The sequence below is a fragment of the Staurois parvus genome, unplaced genomic scaffold (genome assembly GCF_062004578.1).
Source record: "Staurois parvus isolate SC_StPar_1 unplaced genomic scaffold, SC_StPar_1.0 ptg000552l, whole genome shotgun sequence".
In the NCBI taxonomy this organism is placed as follows: Eukaryota; Metazoa; Chordata; class Amphibia; order Anura; family Ranidae; genus Staurois; species Staurois parvus.
In genome coordinates this window covers 65780-78702 of record NW_028318348.1, presented here as the reverse complement: position 1 = coordinate 78702, position 12923 = coordinate 65780, and the positions used below count along the sequence as shown (strand labels likewise).

The 12923-nt window shown below is 49.8% G+C and overlaps 1 protein-coding gene across 1 annotated transcript in view; it reads left to right on the top strand.

The window, feature by feature from the left end:
* Positions 1 to 1947: 1947 nt before the first annotated feature.
* The window catches only part of NAGK (N-acetylglucosamine kinase), a 38526-nt gene continuing 27550 nt past the window's right edge, over positions 1948 to 12923 (top strand). Inside the window, exons 1-3 of the mRNA XM_089691164.1 lie at positions 1948 to 2016; positions 6725 to 6809; positions 11111 to 11209. Of these exons, the coding sequence (XP_089547290.1) occupies positions 1988 to 2016; positions 6725 to 6809; positions 11111 to 11209 (213 nt within the window). The 5' untranslated portion in view covers positions 1948 to 1987. The remainder of the gene's footprint in view (positions 2017 to 6724; positions 6810 to 11110; positions 11210 to 12923) is intronic.

Genomic DNA, 12923 nt, shown 5'->3' with positions numbered 1-12923 from the left:
CCTAGGTAACGCCCACATGTATAACATTCAGGTGTGACTTTCCTGCGACTTTAGTGGGTTTACATTGAAGTCACATGAAAGTCGGACCAGAATTGAAACTGAAATCCAGTGAATTAAAGGAGCGGGCCCGGGGCAGTCCAGGTTTTTCCATCTGGCTGGAGCCAAATTTTAGGTGTAGCTAAGGCTCCATTCACACTCAAGCAACTTAAAAATCGTGCGATTTTCATTACGACTTAGGATGGGCGCGACTTTGGCTTTGACCAAGGATGATTGATTGTGCTGTACAAAGCCACATGTATAACATTCAAGTGCGACTTTCCTGCGACTTTAGTGGGTTTACATTGAAGTCACATGAAAGTTGAACCAGAGTAGTGCAGGAACTACAAGTTGCACAGATATAAATGCTTGAAACTGAAATCCAGTGAATTAAAGGGGCGGGCCCAGGGCAGTCTGGCTTTTCCATCCAGCCAGAGCCAAATTTTAGGTATAGCTAAGGCTCCATTCACACTCGTGCGACTTCAAAATCATGCGATTTTCATTGTGACTTTACAGTGCGACTTTGGATGGGCATGACTTTGGCTTTGACCAAGGAAGATTGATCGTGCTGTACAAAGTCGCATGTGTAACATTCAGGTGTGACTTTGGTGGGTTTACACTGAAGTCGCATGAAAGTCGGACCAAAGTAGTGCAGGAACTACTTTCAAGTCGCACAGATATAAATGGTTGAAACTGAAATCCAATGAATTAAAGGGGCGGGCCCGGGGCAGTCCATCCTTTCCGTCTGGCTGGAGCTAAACTGTATCTAAGGCTCCATTCACACTTGTGCGACTTCAAAATCGTACGATTTTCGTTGCAACTTTGATGCAAATTTGGCTTTGACCAAGGGTGATTGTGCGGTACAAGGTCACATGTAGAACATTTTGGTGCGACTATCGAGAGTCTACATTGAAGTCGCATGAAAGTTGGACCAAAGTAGTGCAGGAACTGCTGTTAAGTCGCACAGATATAAATGGGGTGCGACTTGTCTTGCGTCTTTGGACCCCAAGGTCACATGACAAGTCGCACAAGTGTGAATGGGCTCTAAAGAGCCAAAGCTTTTTTCAAATTCTGGATACAGTAGGTAAGGGTTAAACATTTCCACATTTATTAAACGATGATAAATTAGTCTCAAGTCGCATGAAAGTCGGACTAAAGTAGTGCAGGAACTACTTTCAAGGACTTGAGGTTGCACAGATATGAATGGTACCCATTGAGAAACATGGGGGGGGTGACTTGTCATGCGACTTTGGAGCCCAAAGTCGCATGCCAAGTCGCATAAGTGTGAATGGAGCCTTAACCATGCATCTTAAGCCCCTCCCACCGTTAAGATTTTGGTCACACCCACACCTTGCAGGCGCCGCGGCTCGCTTCCTCCATCATGTCCTTCTGAAGCTCAAACATTGGGAGGTATGAATACATATCCCGTGTTATGTGTGTGATTTCCGTGCAGGGGCGGACTGACCATTTGGAAACTCGGGCACTGCCCGAGGGCCCGGGGTCAGTAGGGGGCCCCATGAGATGCCCCTGGTACCTTTTTCATAGGCTTTTTTTGAGTTTGGGCAAGGACACAGGGGTCCCATGATCCCCTATTGCCCGGGGGCCCCATGAGTTGTCAGTCCGCCCCTGTTTCCGTGTATCGTCTGCGATCATTATATGACTCACTGCTGAGCTCTATACACCATGCTGCAAATTCCTGCGAATCGCACAAATCTGCACGCGCGTCAGCGAATCACTGTTTGTGTGTGGCCCTATCAGTGCTGTCCTGGTCACATGAATGTATTTCTGGATTTCTCCAAGAACTGCACAGCAGTGCCAGGATATGTAGAGAAGGGAGCGGTGACAGGTTCTCTTTATTAGGGAGTTACGTTGCAGCCATCACTTCCTCCTCCTCTCCGCAGAGTCAGCTGACACAAGGGTCACATGACCAGCCAGGGCTGGAAGAAGCAGCATGCCGGCAGTGTATGGAGGAGTGGAGGGGTGAGAGCTTCTATTTCCTGATCTATAGATTTCTCCTGTCCTCGTTCTTCTTGTTACTTTGTATCAGAAACAATGGAACAGGAAACTCTGCATCCTTCTCTGATCTATAAATAGCAACTATAAATATAGATCTATAAATATAAATCAGATCTCATCTCTTCCCTGGACTGGCAGCCCCAGATGCTTCCTTCTAGAAGTCACATGTTGGCTGCATGATACGTCCGTCACCTTCCATTATATATATATACACACGGCTCCAACCAATGAGAGGAGGACTCTGAGAACCCATCAGATCTCAATGGGGAAGAACCTCCTGCTGGATCTCTATACTGACATGGACGGGGTAATGTGTTAGGAATGTAAGGATGCCCCATTGTTTGATGGAAATGAAAATGATCGACCTACAGAGGACTGAATTCAAAGACACCCCGAAAATCAAAGTGAAAAAATGATGCAGCAGGCGAGTCCATTTTGCTGAAATGTCATTGGAGCAACTCAGAATGGTCCTCAGTAGTTTGTATGGCCCCCACGTGCTTGTATGCATGCCTGACAACGTCGGGGGAGGGTCCTAATGAGACCACGGATGGTGTCCTGGGGGATTTCCTCCCAGATCTGGACCAGGGCATCACTGAGCTCCTGGACAGTCTGAGGTACAACCTGGTGGCGTCGGATGGACCGAAACATGACATCCCAGAGGTGTTCTATTGGATTTAGGTCAGGTGAGTGTGGGGGCCATTCAATGGTATCAATTCCTTCATCCTCCAGGAACTGCCGGCATACTCTCACCACATGAGGCCAGACATTGTCTGCACCAGGAGGAGCCCAGGACCCCCCGCCCCAGGAGGAGCCCAGGACCCCCCGCCCCAGGAGGAACCCAGGACCCACTGCACCAGCGTAGGGTCTGACAATGGGTCCAAGGATTTCATCCCGATACCTAATGGCAGTCAGGGGGCCATTGTCTAGCCTGTAGAGGTCTGTGCGTCCCTCCATGGATATGCCTCCCCAGACCATCACTGACCCCCACCAAAACGGTCATGCTGAATGATGTTACTGGCAGCAGAACGTTCTCCACGGCTTCTCCAGACCCTTTCATGTCTGTCACATGTGCTCAGGGTGAACCTGATCTCATCTGTGAAAAGCACAGGGGGCCAGTGGTGGACCTGACAATTCTGGTGTTCAATGGCAAATGACAATCGAGCTCTATGGTGCTGGGCAGGGCCCACTAGAGGATGTCGGGCCCTCAGGCCACCCTCATGAAGTCTGTTTCTGATTGGTCAGAGACATTCACACCAGTGGCCTGCTGGAGGTCATTTTGTAGGGCTCTGGCAGGGCTCATCCTGTTCCTCCTTGTACAAAGGAGCAGATACCGGTCCTGCTGATGGGTTAAGGACCTTCTATGGTCCTGTCCAGCTCTCCTAGAGTAACTGCCTGTCTCCTGGAATCTCCTCCATGCTCTTGAGGCTGTGCTGGGAGACACAGCAAACCTTCTGGCAATGGCACGTATTGATGTGCCATCCTGGAGGAGTTGGATTGCCTGTGCAACCTCTGTAGGGTCCAGGTATGGCCTCATACTACCAGTAGTGACACTGACCCTAGCCAAATGCAAAACTAGGGAAAAACAGTCAGAAAAGATGAGTAGGGAAAAAATGTCAGTGACCTCCACCTGTAAAGCTGTTCCTGTTGGGGGTTGTCTCACTGTTGCCCATCTAGTGCACCTGTTGTTAATTTAATTAACACCAAAGCAGCTGAAACTGATCAACAACCCCCTCTGCGACTTACCTGAACAGATCAATATCCCAGGAGTTTCACTGACTTGATGCTATACTCTGATTACACAGTGTTCCTTTCATGTTCCTGAGCCGTGTATATAGCACCGTCATCCCCTGTGGCGCAGTACAAAGCTGTACAAACGGGGGGCGGTAATGTAGTCCATTGCAAAACAAATACTAAACGGCAATAATAATATTCTAATAACACCCCGTGGCTCCATTCACACTTCACAACAGAATCTCCGCAAACCCAAATCGCATGACAGTCGCTGCAAAATGTGCGACACGCGTTTGGGTGCCAATATCCAAAACGTGATGCAATTCTGCTGTGAATGTCGTGCGAAAGGATTGCGCTGTGATCTCAGACTGCACCATCAACAATCACTTCAAGCTCCTTTTTCCTTTTCGGTGACACATGCACATGTGAATGGGCTGCCCTGTGAGCCACACATCACGTTGCATGCAATTCGCTCAACCAATAACACGAACGCTGTGAATTCAGCCGAATATCCCAGGTAGGACTCCATTCACACTTGGCGACTTGGAATCGCAGCCAGAATCGACGCAAATCTACCTGCGATTCCAAACTGTGTCAGTGGCTGCGCAACGCTCAATGCACATTTAATGGCACCCTAAACACAGTGCGATTCTGACACAATTTTAGCATGGGAAGCCGCCCCTTTTAAAAATCGCATGAAACTCATGCCCGAAAAAGGAGCAGGCACTTCTTTTTGGGCAACAAATGCACATCCAAAAACGCATCCAGAACCAGGGGCGAACTGACCATTTGAGCACTTGGGCACGGCCCGGGGTCAGTAGGGGGCCCCATGAGATGCCCCTGGTACCTTTTTTTTTTATAGGCTTTTTTGAGTTTGGGCAAGGACACAGGGGCCCCATGAACCCTATTGCCCGGGGGCCCCATGTGATGTCAGTCTGCCCCTGACCAGAACACATCTGGACTGCGTTTCTATAGTGTGAACCTGCCCTTAGGGACTTTTTTTAATGCAAAAAGTTGCGTTTTTGGTTCTATAGACTTCAATGGGAACGCTGCTGAAAAGCATGTAGTGCGTTTTTGATGCGTTTATGATGCATTTTGCATTTGAAATCTGCCTAGCAAAGAAAAAAAAAAAAGAAAAAGAAACACATCAGAAACACAACGTAAAACGCACTGCAGAAACCGATCAAACGCAAACTGCATAGGTGTGGATGTAGCCCAACCATTGGATCACACCCTAGCGTTTCCTGCAGCATTTGGCAGAAACGCACAGAAATTCGTGTAACATGCATTCCTATGGGACAGGTTCACATCTCCGCGTTTTTTTTAAAAAGGGTCAGGGACTATTTTGAACGCAAAAAAGTTGCATTTTGGGTTCTATAGACTTTAATGGGAATGCTGGAGAACAGCATGTTGTGCGTTTTTGCTGCATTTTTTAAGCGTTTTGTGTTTTAAATCTGCCTAGCAACAAGTGAAAAAAAAAATAAAATAAATGCAAAACACATCAAAAACGCAACGCAAAATATCCTGCAGAAATGGATCAAACACAACCTGCATAGGTGTGAATCTAGCCTTACTGTGTTTTTCTGCTTCTTGGTCATATCCTCTGTGAGCTCCCGGACCGGTCCTTTTCCCTCTCACTTCCATTTGTTTGGAACAATCAGTTCACATTTCTTGCAGTCACATTCACTGCTCTAAGGGCAAAATAAATGCCATACATTTTTTTTTTTGGTATCTCAGTTCTGCTGATCTCCTGCGGCTTGTTGCAGCCACTTCCTGTCTACATGCGCTCCCTCCAGCATCCCAGCAGTGACAACCGCTGACTTTGCTGGCGCATTGTGTTTCGGCACAGTCTCCATTGTGACTGGGGACAATGCAGCAGCAAAAGCTCCAAGACAGTTGTCACCCCATAACAGGAAGTGCCTGAGCATGGACTACCATGGCAGGATCAACAGGGATTCCTTCAACAAAAGCGCCTGTAGAATGCAAATGCACAGCAGCAACGGGGGGGGGGCTTTACCATCTGCACATTTTCAGGCGCCATTGAAATGAATGACGCCTCCAAATGCGATCGCGTGTTTCACACAATGTTTTCGAATTGTGGGCACAATAGCAGCGATCCCACCCGCGATTTGAACTGCCCTAAGACTAGGTTCACACCTATGCAGTGCTCGGTGCTTTTTGCGGTGCGTTTTTGATGCGTTCTGCGGTTGTTGGTTTTTTTCTTTTTCAACTTGTTGCTGGGCAGATTAAAACGTAAAACGCGTAAAAAACGCACTACATGCTTTTCTGTAGCATCTCCATTGAAGTCTATAGAACCCAAAATACAATGTTTTGCATTTAAAAAAAGTCCCTGGCCCTCCAAAAATCGCACCGGGTGAAAACGCAGAGATGGGAACCCGTCCCATAGGAAGTCATGGTAAATGGACTGCTGTGCGTTTCTGGAAAACGCATAGGTGTGAATGGAGCCTTAGATGTGAGCAAATGTATAGCTGGCACCTAGGGGCCCCATGTGGTACCCACAATTGTACCAGAGCTCTGACTTGGAGCTGAGGTCAAGGACTGCTGGCTGATTAGGGGCCCCGGGGACACACAGAAGTCAATCTCCTCCCAGGTACATTGGAGGGGGGGATGTTATCTGGAGGCTCCCGTATCTGGAGGTCTGATGACTGCTGCAGGTTGGCAGGATGCAGGGGCGGACTGACTATTTGGGAACTCGGGCACTGCCCGAGGGTCAGGGTCAGTAGGGGGCCCCATGAGATGCCCCTGGTACCTTTTTCATAGGCTTTTTTGAGTGTGGGCGAGGACACAGGGGCCCCATGATCCCCTATTGCCCGGGGGCCCCATGAGTTGTCAGTCCACCCCTGGCAGGATGGATGGATGTCGGGGGGCTATGGAACGTCTTCCCTTCATTCTGTGCTGACATTTCCCTCTCTCTGTGCAGTGGTGGGACTCACTCCAAAGCCGTGCTGGTGGCGGAGGATGGGCGGATCCTGTGTGAGACGGAGGGCCCCTGCACCAATCACTGGGTAACCGTTTATGACTTGCCTTGTAATGCAGATACACGGGGAGGTAGGTTCACCTCCAGGAGGTTGGTGTTCTCTGGATGTGTACCTTGGATGGGTCCATGTGTTACAGGGAGAGACAGGTCCTCTTCCACACTTCTGTAGAACTTGTACTATGCTTAGGGTGCCCCCAGTCATTATAAAGGCTGTAGGGGGAACTTGTGTGAAGAGTGCAATACCGGGGATCTCCAGCAGTCCTCTGTCATGTGTCTCCAGTCTCCAACAACTTCTATAGCTGTTCTACACTTTCTGACCCTCTCCTGTACCATATCTACACTCTCTGACCCTCTCCTGTAGTATGTCTACACTCTCTGACCCTCTCCTGTACCATATCTACACTCTCTGACCCTCTCCTGTAGTATGTCTACACTCTCTGACCCTCTGCTGTATTGTGTCTACACTCTCTGACCCTCTCCTGTAGTATATCTACACTCTCTGACCCTCTCCTGTACCATATCTACACTCTCTTCTGACCCTCTCCTGTAGTATGTCTACACTCTCTGACCCTCTCCTGTAGTATGTCTACACTCTCTGACCCTCTCCTGTAGTATGTCTACACTCTCTGACCCTCTCCTGTAGTATGTCTACACTCTCTGACCCTCTCCTGTAGTATGTCTACACTCTCTGACCCTCTCCTGTAGTATGTCTACACTCTCTGACCCTCTGCTGTATTGTGTCTACACTCTCTGACCCTCTCCTGTAGTATGTCTACACTCTCTGACCCTCTCCTGTAGTATGTCTACACTCTCTGACCCTCTCCTGTAGTATGTCTACACTCTCTGACCCTCTCCTGTAGTATGTCTACACTCTCTGACCCTCTCCTGTAGTATGTCTACACTCTCTGACCCTCTCCTGTAGTATGTCTACACTCTCTGACCCTCTCCTGTAGTATGTCTACACTCTCTGACCCTCTCCTGTAGTATGTCTACACTCTCTGACCCTCTCCTGTAGTATGTCTACACTCTCTGACCCTCTCCTGTAGTATGTCTACACTCTCTGACCCTCTCCTGTAGTATGTCTACACTCTCTGACCCTCTCCTGTAGTATGTCTACACTCTCTGACCCTCTCCTGTAGTATGTCTACACTCTCTGACCCTCTCCTGTAGTATGTCTACACTCTCTGACCCTCTCCTGTAGTATGTCTACACTCTCTGACCCTCTGCTGTATTGTGTCTACACTCTCTGACCCTCTCCTGTAGTATGTCTACACTCTCTGACCCTCTCCTGTAGTATGTCTACACTCTCTGACCCTCTCCTGTAGTATGTCTACACTCTCTGACCCTCTCCTGTAGTATGTCTACACTCTCTGACCCTCTCCTGTAGTATGTCTACACTCTCTGACCCTCTCCTGTAGTATGTCTACACTCTCTGACCCTCTCCTGTAGTATGTCTACACTCTCTGACCCTCTCCTGTAGTATGTCTACACTCTCTGACCCTCTCCTGTAGTATGTCTACACTCTCTGACCCTCTCCTGTAGTATGTCTACACTCTCTGACCCTCTCCTGTAGTATGTCTACACTCTCTGACCCTCTCCTGTAGTATGTCTACACTCTCTGACCCTCTCCTGTAGTATGTCTACACTCTCTGACCCTCTCCTGTAGTATGTCTACACTCTCTGACCCTCTCCTGTAGTATGTCTACACTCTCTTCTGACCCTCTCCTGTACCATATCTACACTCTCTTCTGACCCTCTCCTGTACCATATCTACACTCTCTTCTGACCCTCTCCTGTACCATATCTACACTCTCTTCTGACCCTCTCCTGTAGTATATCTACACTCTCTTCTGACCCTCTCCTGTAGTATATCTACACTCTCTTCTGACCCTCTCCTGTAGTATATCTACACTCTCTGACCCTCTCCTGTACCATATCTACACTCTCTGACCCTCTCCTGTACCATATCTACACTCTCTGACCCTCTCCTGTACCATAGCTACACTCTCTGACCCTCTCCTGTAGTATGTCTACACTCTCTGACCCTCTCCTGTAGTATGTCTACACTCTCTGACCCTCTCCTGTATTGTGTCTACACTCTCTGACCCTCTCCTGTATTGTGTCTACACTCTCTGACCCTCTCCTGTATTGTGTCTACACTCTCTGACCCTCTCCTGTATTGTGTCTACACTCTCTGACCCTCCCCTGTACCGTGTCTACACTCTCTGACCCTCTCCTGTAGTATGTCTACACTCTCTGACCCTCCCCTGTACCGTGTCTACACTCTCTGACCCTCTCCTGTAGTATGTCTACACTCTCTGACCCTCTCCTGTATTGTGTCTACACTCTCTGACCCTCTCCTGTAGCATGTAGCGTTGTTTGCTAACAATTTCCTTTAAAATGGATTTATTGAAGACTCTAATAATATGCAGTATGTAGGTGGCCAGACACAGGACAGCGCCCCCGTATGGCTCTGAAATATGTTTTTCTTCTTTAATAGCAATGACTTTCTCTGCTGGAAAAGTGTCAATTCACAAAATACTCACAAGATGGCGCCAGATAATATGAAAAGCCCAGATGTCAGGCCCTTACAGTGCATGTGAAGCTGTTTGTAGGATTAGCGCCCCCTTCTGTCTGCTTTATACTGCCATCGGTGACCTCAGCGTGTCCACAATGGAAAGTACAAAGCTGAGTTGTCACCGGAACAAGGGGCCCTATTGGGAAATTCCATTTCATTTTACAGTTGCGCTTTAAGTGATATTTGAGTTCTAGGCAGAGTGCGGAGCCGGCCCCTGACCTTCTAACACAGGGGTCTCCAAAGATGTTTAACAAAGGGCCACTTTACTGTTCTTGAGACTTTATGCGGGCCGGACTGTGGTCAGTGTGAGTAGAAATTTTCCTGAAGTCTAGTGAGTGCGTACAATGCCCCATCCTTGGTATCAGCGGGAGGAATAGTGCCCCATCCTTGGTATCAGTGGGAGGAATAGTGCCCCATCATTGGTATCAGTGGGAGGAATAGTGCCCCATCATTGGTGTCAGTGGGAGGAATAGTGTCCCATCATTGGTGTCAGTGGGAGGAATAGTGCCCCATCATTGGTATCAGTGGGAAGAATAGTGCCCCATCATTGGTATCAGTGGGAGGAATAGTGCCCCATCATTGGTATCAGTGGGAAGAATAGTGCCCCGTCATTGGTATCAGTGGAAGGAATAGTGCCCTATCACTGGTGTCAGTGGAAGGAATAGTGCCCCATCACTGGTGTCAGTGGAAGGAATAGTGCCCCATCACTGGTGTCAGTGGAAGGAATAGTGCCCCATCACTGGTGTCAGTGGAAGGAATAGTGCCCCATCACTGGTGTCAGTGGGAGGAATAGTGCCCCATCGTTGGTGTCAGTGGGAGGAATAGTGCCCCATCATTGGTGTCAGTGGGGGGAATAGTGCCCCATCATTGGTGTCAGTGGGGGGAATAGTGCCCCATCATTGGTGTCAGTGGGGGGAATAGTGCCCCATCATTGGTGTCAGTGGGGGGAATAGTGCCCCATCATTGGTGTCAGTGGGGGGGAATAGTGCCCCATCATTGGTGTCAGTGGGGGGGAATAGTGCCCCATCATTGGTGTCAGTGGGGGGAATAGTGCCCCATCGCTGGTGTCAGTGGGGGGAATAGTGCCCCATCGCTGGTGTCAGTGGGGGGAATAGTGCCCCATCGCTGGTGTCAGTGGGGGGAATAGTGCCCCATTGCTGGTGTCAGTGAAAGGAGTAATGGCCCGTCATTGGTATCAATGGAAGGAATTGTGCCTCATTATTGGTGTCAGTGGATGGGTGTAATAGTGCGCAAGGGCCAGATAAAGGCAAGCAAAGGGACGCAGTTTAGAGAGCACTGTTCTCAATTATCCTCCAGCAGTGAGATCACCCGGCCGTAATTCCCAGCTCTGTTCCTGTCCTTTTAGGAGTTTTGCATTTTCCAGCTCCTCCTACTCAATGATAAAAAAATAATAATCAGGGATGGTGGGAACCCCTCATAATGGACACAGTGAGTGTACAGACCCGGGAACTCGGCACAGGGATGGTGGGAACCCCTCATAATGGGCACAGCATGTGTACAAACCCTGGAACTCAGCACAGGGGTGGTGGGAACGCCTCATAATGGGCACAGCGGGTGTACAGACCAGGGAACTCAGCACAGAGATCTCACCAATAGAGTCTGGCAGTGAATTATCAGGTTTGGGTGGAGGGATCGTTGTGTTCGGTGTCAGAGGAATATTCTGGGACACAGGCAGACATGTTGTATAGCAGCGCCGGGTGTAATGCTGATTTTATTTGGTCTGCTTGCAGCTGGTTGGCACAGAGCGGTGCTTGGAAGCCATCTATACCATGGTCACCGAGGCCAAGGAGAAGGCAGGGCTGGACACCCAGGTCCCCATCCGATGTCTGGTAAGAACCCGCAGAGACCATTAGAGGGCACTCAGCATTGTGCAGAAACACTGCCATACAATCGCCTAAGCGCCCACCTCACCAATCACAACCTCCTCGATCCCCTACAATCCGGCTTCCGCCCCCAACATTCCACCAAAACCGCCCTACTCAAAATCACTAACGACCTGCTAACCGCCAAAGCTAATGGGCCACTACTCAGTCCTCCTCCTCCTCGACCTCTCCACGGCCTTCGACACAGTTGACCACCCCCTCCTCCTTACTAAACTACACTCCCTTGGAATCAGAGACTCCGCCCTCTCCTGGCTCTCCTCCTATCTATCCCAACGCTCCTTCAGCATTACCTATAATGCTACCACCTCCCCCTCACTCCCCCTCTCTGTTGGGGTCCCCCAAGGCTCTGTCCTCAGGCCCCTTCTCTTCTCCATCTACACCTCCTCCCTCAGCAAACTAATACACTCCCATGGCTTCAACTACCATCTCTATGCCGATGACACGCAAATTTACCTCTCCACCCCTCGCCTCACCCCTTCAGTCTCCGCCCGTATCACCCACCTACTGAACGACATATCAGATTGGATGTCGCTCCATTTCCTCAAACTGAACCGCTCCTAATTTCCCCCCCACCCTCTCCATCATGACCAACGACGCTACCATAAGTCCCACCCCACAAGCCAAGGTCCTAGGTGTCACTCTAGACCAGGGGTGGGCAAACTTTTTGACTTGAGGGCCGCAATGGGTTCATATATTGGACCCGGAGGCCGGACCAAGAGTAGATGAATGATGTGTATGTGTCATCCATAGTAAGTATAGTAATATTCCCCCATAGTAATTCATCCCCCATATAGCAATTCATCCCCCATAGCAATTCATCCCCCATAGTAATTCATCCCCCATAGTAATTCATCCCCCCTGTGTCAATTCACTTACCTTTGCTCCGCGCGTTCCTCTCGCCGTGTTCCCGCGCCGTTCCGGTGTAGCATGAAAATCTGTCTCCTATGAGGATCTGTCCCCCTCAACGTATCTGCGCATGTGCCAGTTTCAGGCATTAGCAGCCGATCGGTGATCTCCGGCACATGCGCAGATACGTCGAGGGGGACAGATCCTCATAGGAGACAGATTTTCATGCTACACCGGTCTTCAGGGCGGACTGTGAGGGGAGCCTAGCTCCGCGGGCCGGATTAAAAGGTCTGCCGGGCCGTATACGGCCCGCGGGCCGTAGTTTGCCCATTGCTGCTCTAGACTCAGAGCTGTCCTTCCAACCCCATGCTCAATCGCTGACTACCGCATGCAGGTTCCACCTCCGCAACATCTCCAAAATACGTTCGTTCCTAACCCCAGACACTACTAAACTACTCATTCACTCCTTTATTATCTCACTTCTGGACTACTGCAACTCCCTCCTCACCGCTTTACCTCATCACAGACTATCCCCTCTTCAGTCTATCCTGAACTCAGTGGCCAGATTCATCCACCTTACCAACCGCTCTGCTTCTGCCACCCCCCTCTGTCAATCCCTCCACTGGGCTCCACCCCCTTCTGTCAATCCCTCCACTGGGCTCCACCCCCCTCTGTCATTCCCTCCACTGGGCTCCACCCCCCTCTGTCATTCCCTCCACTGGGCTCCACCCCCCTCTGTCATTCCCTCCACTGGGCTCCACCCCCCTCTGTCATTCCCTCCACTGGGCTCCACCCCCCTCTGTCATTCCCTCCA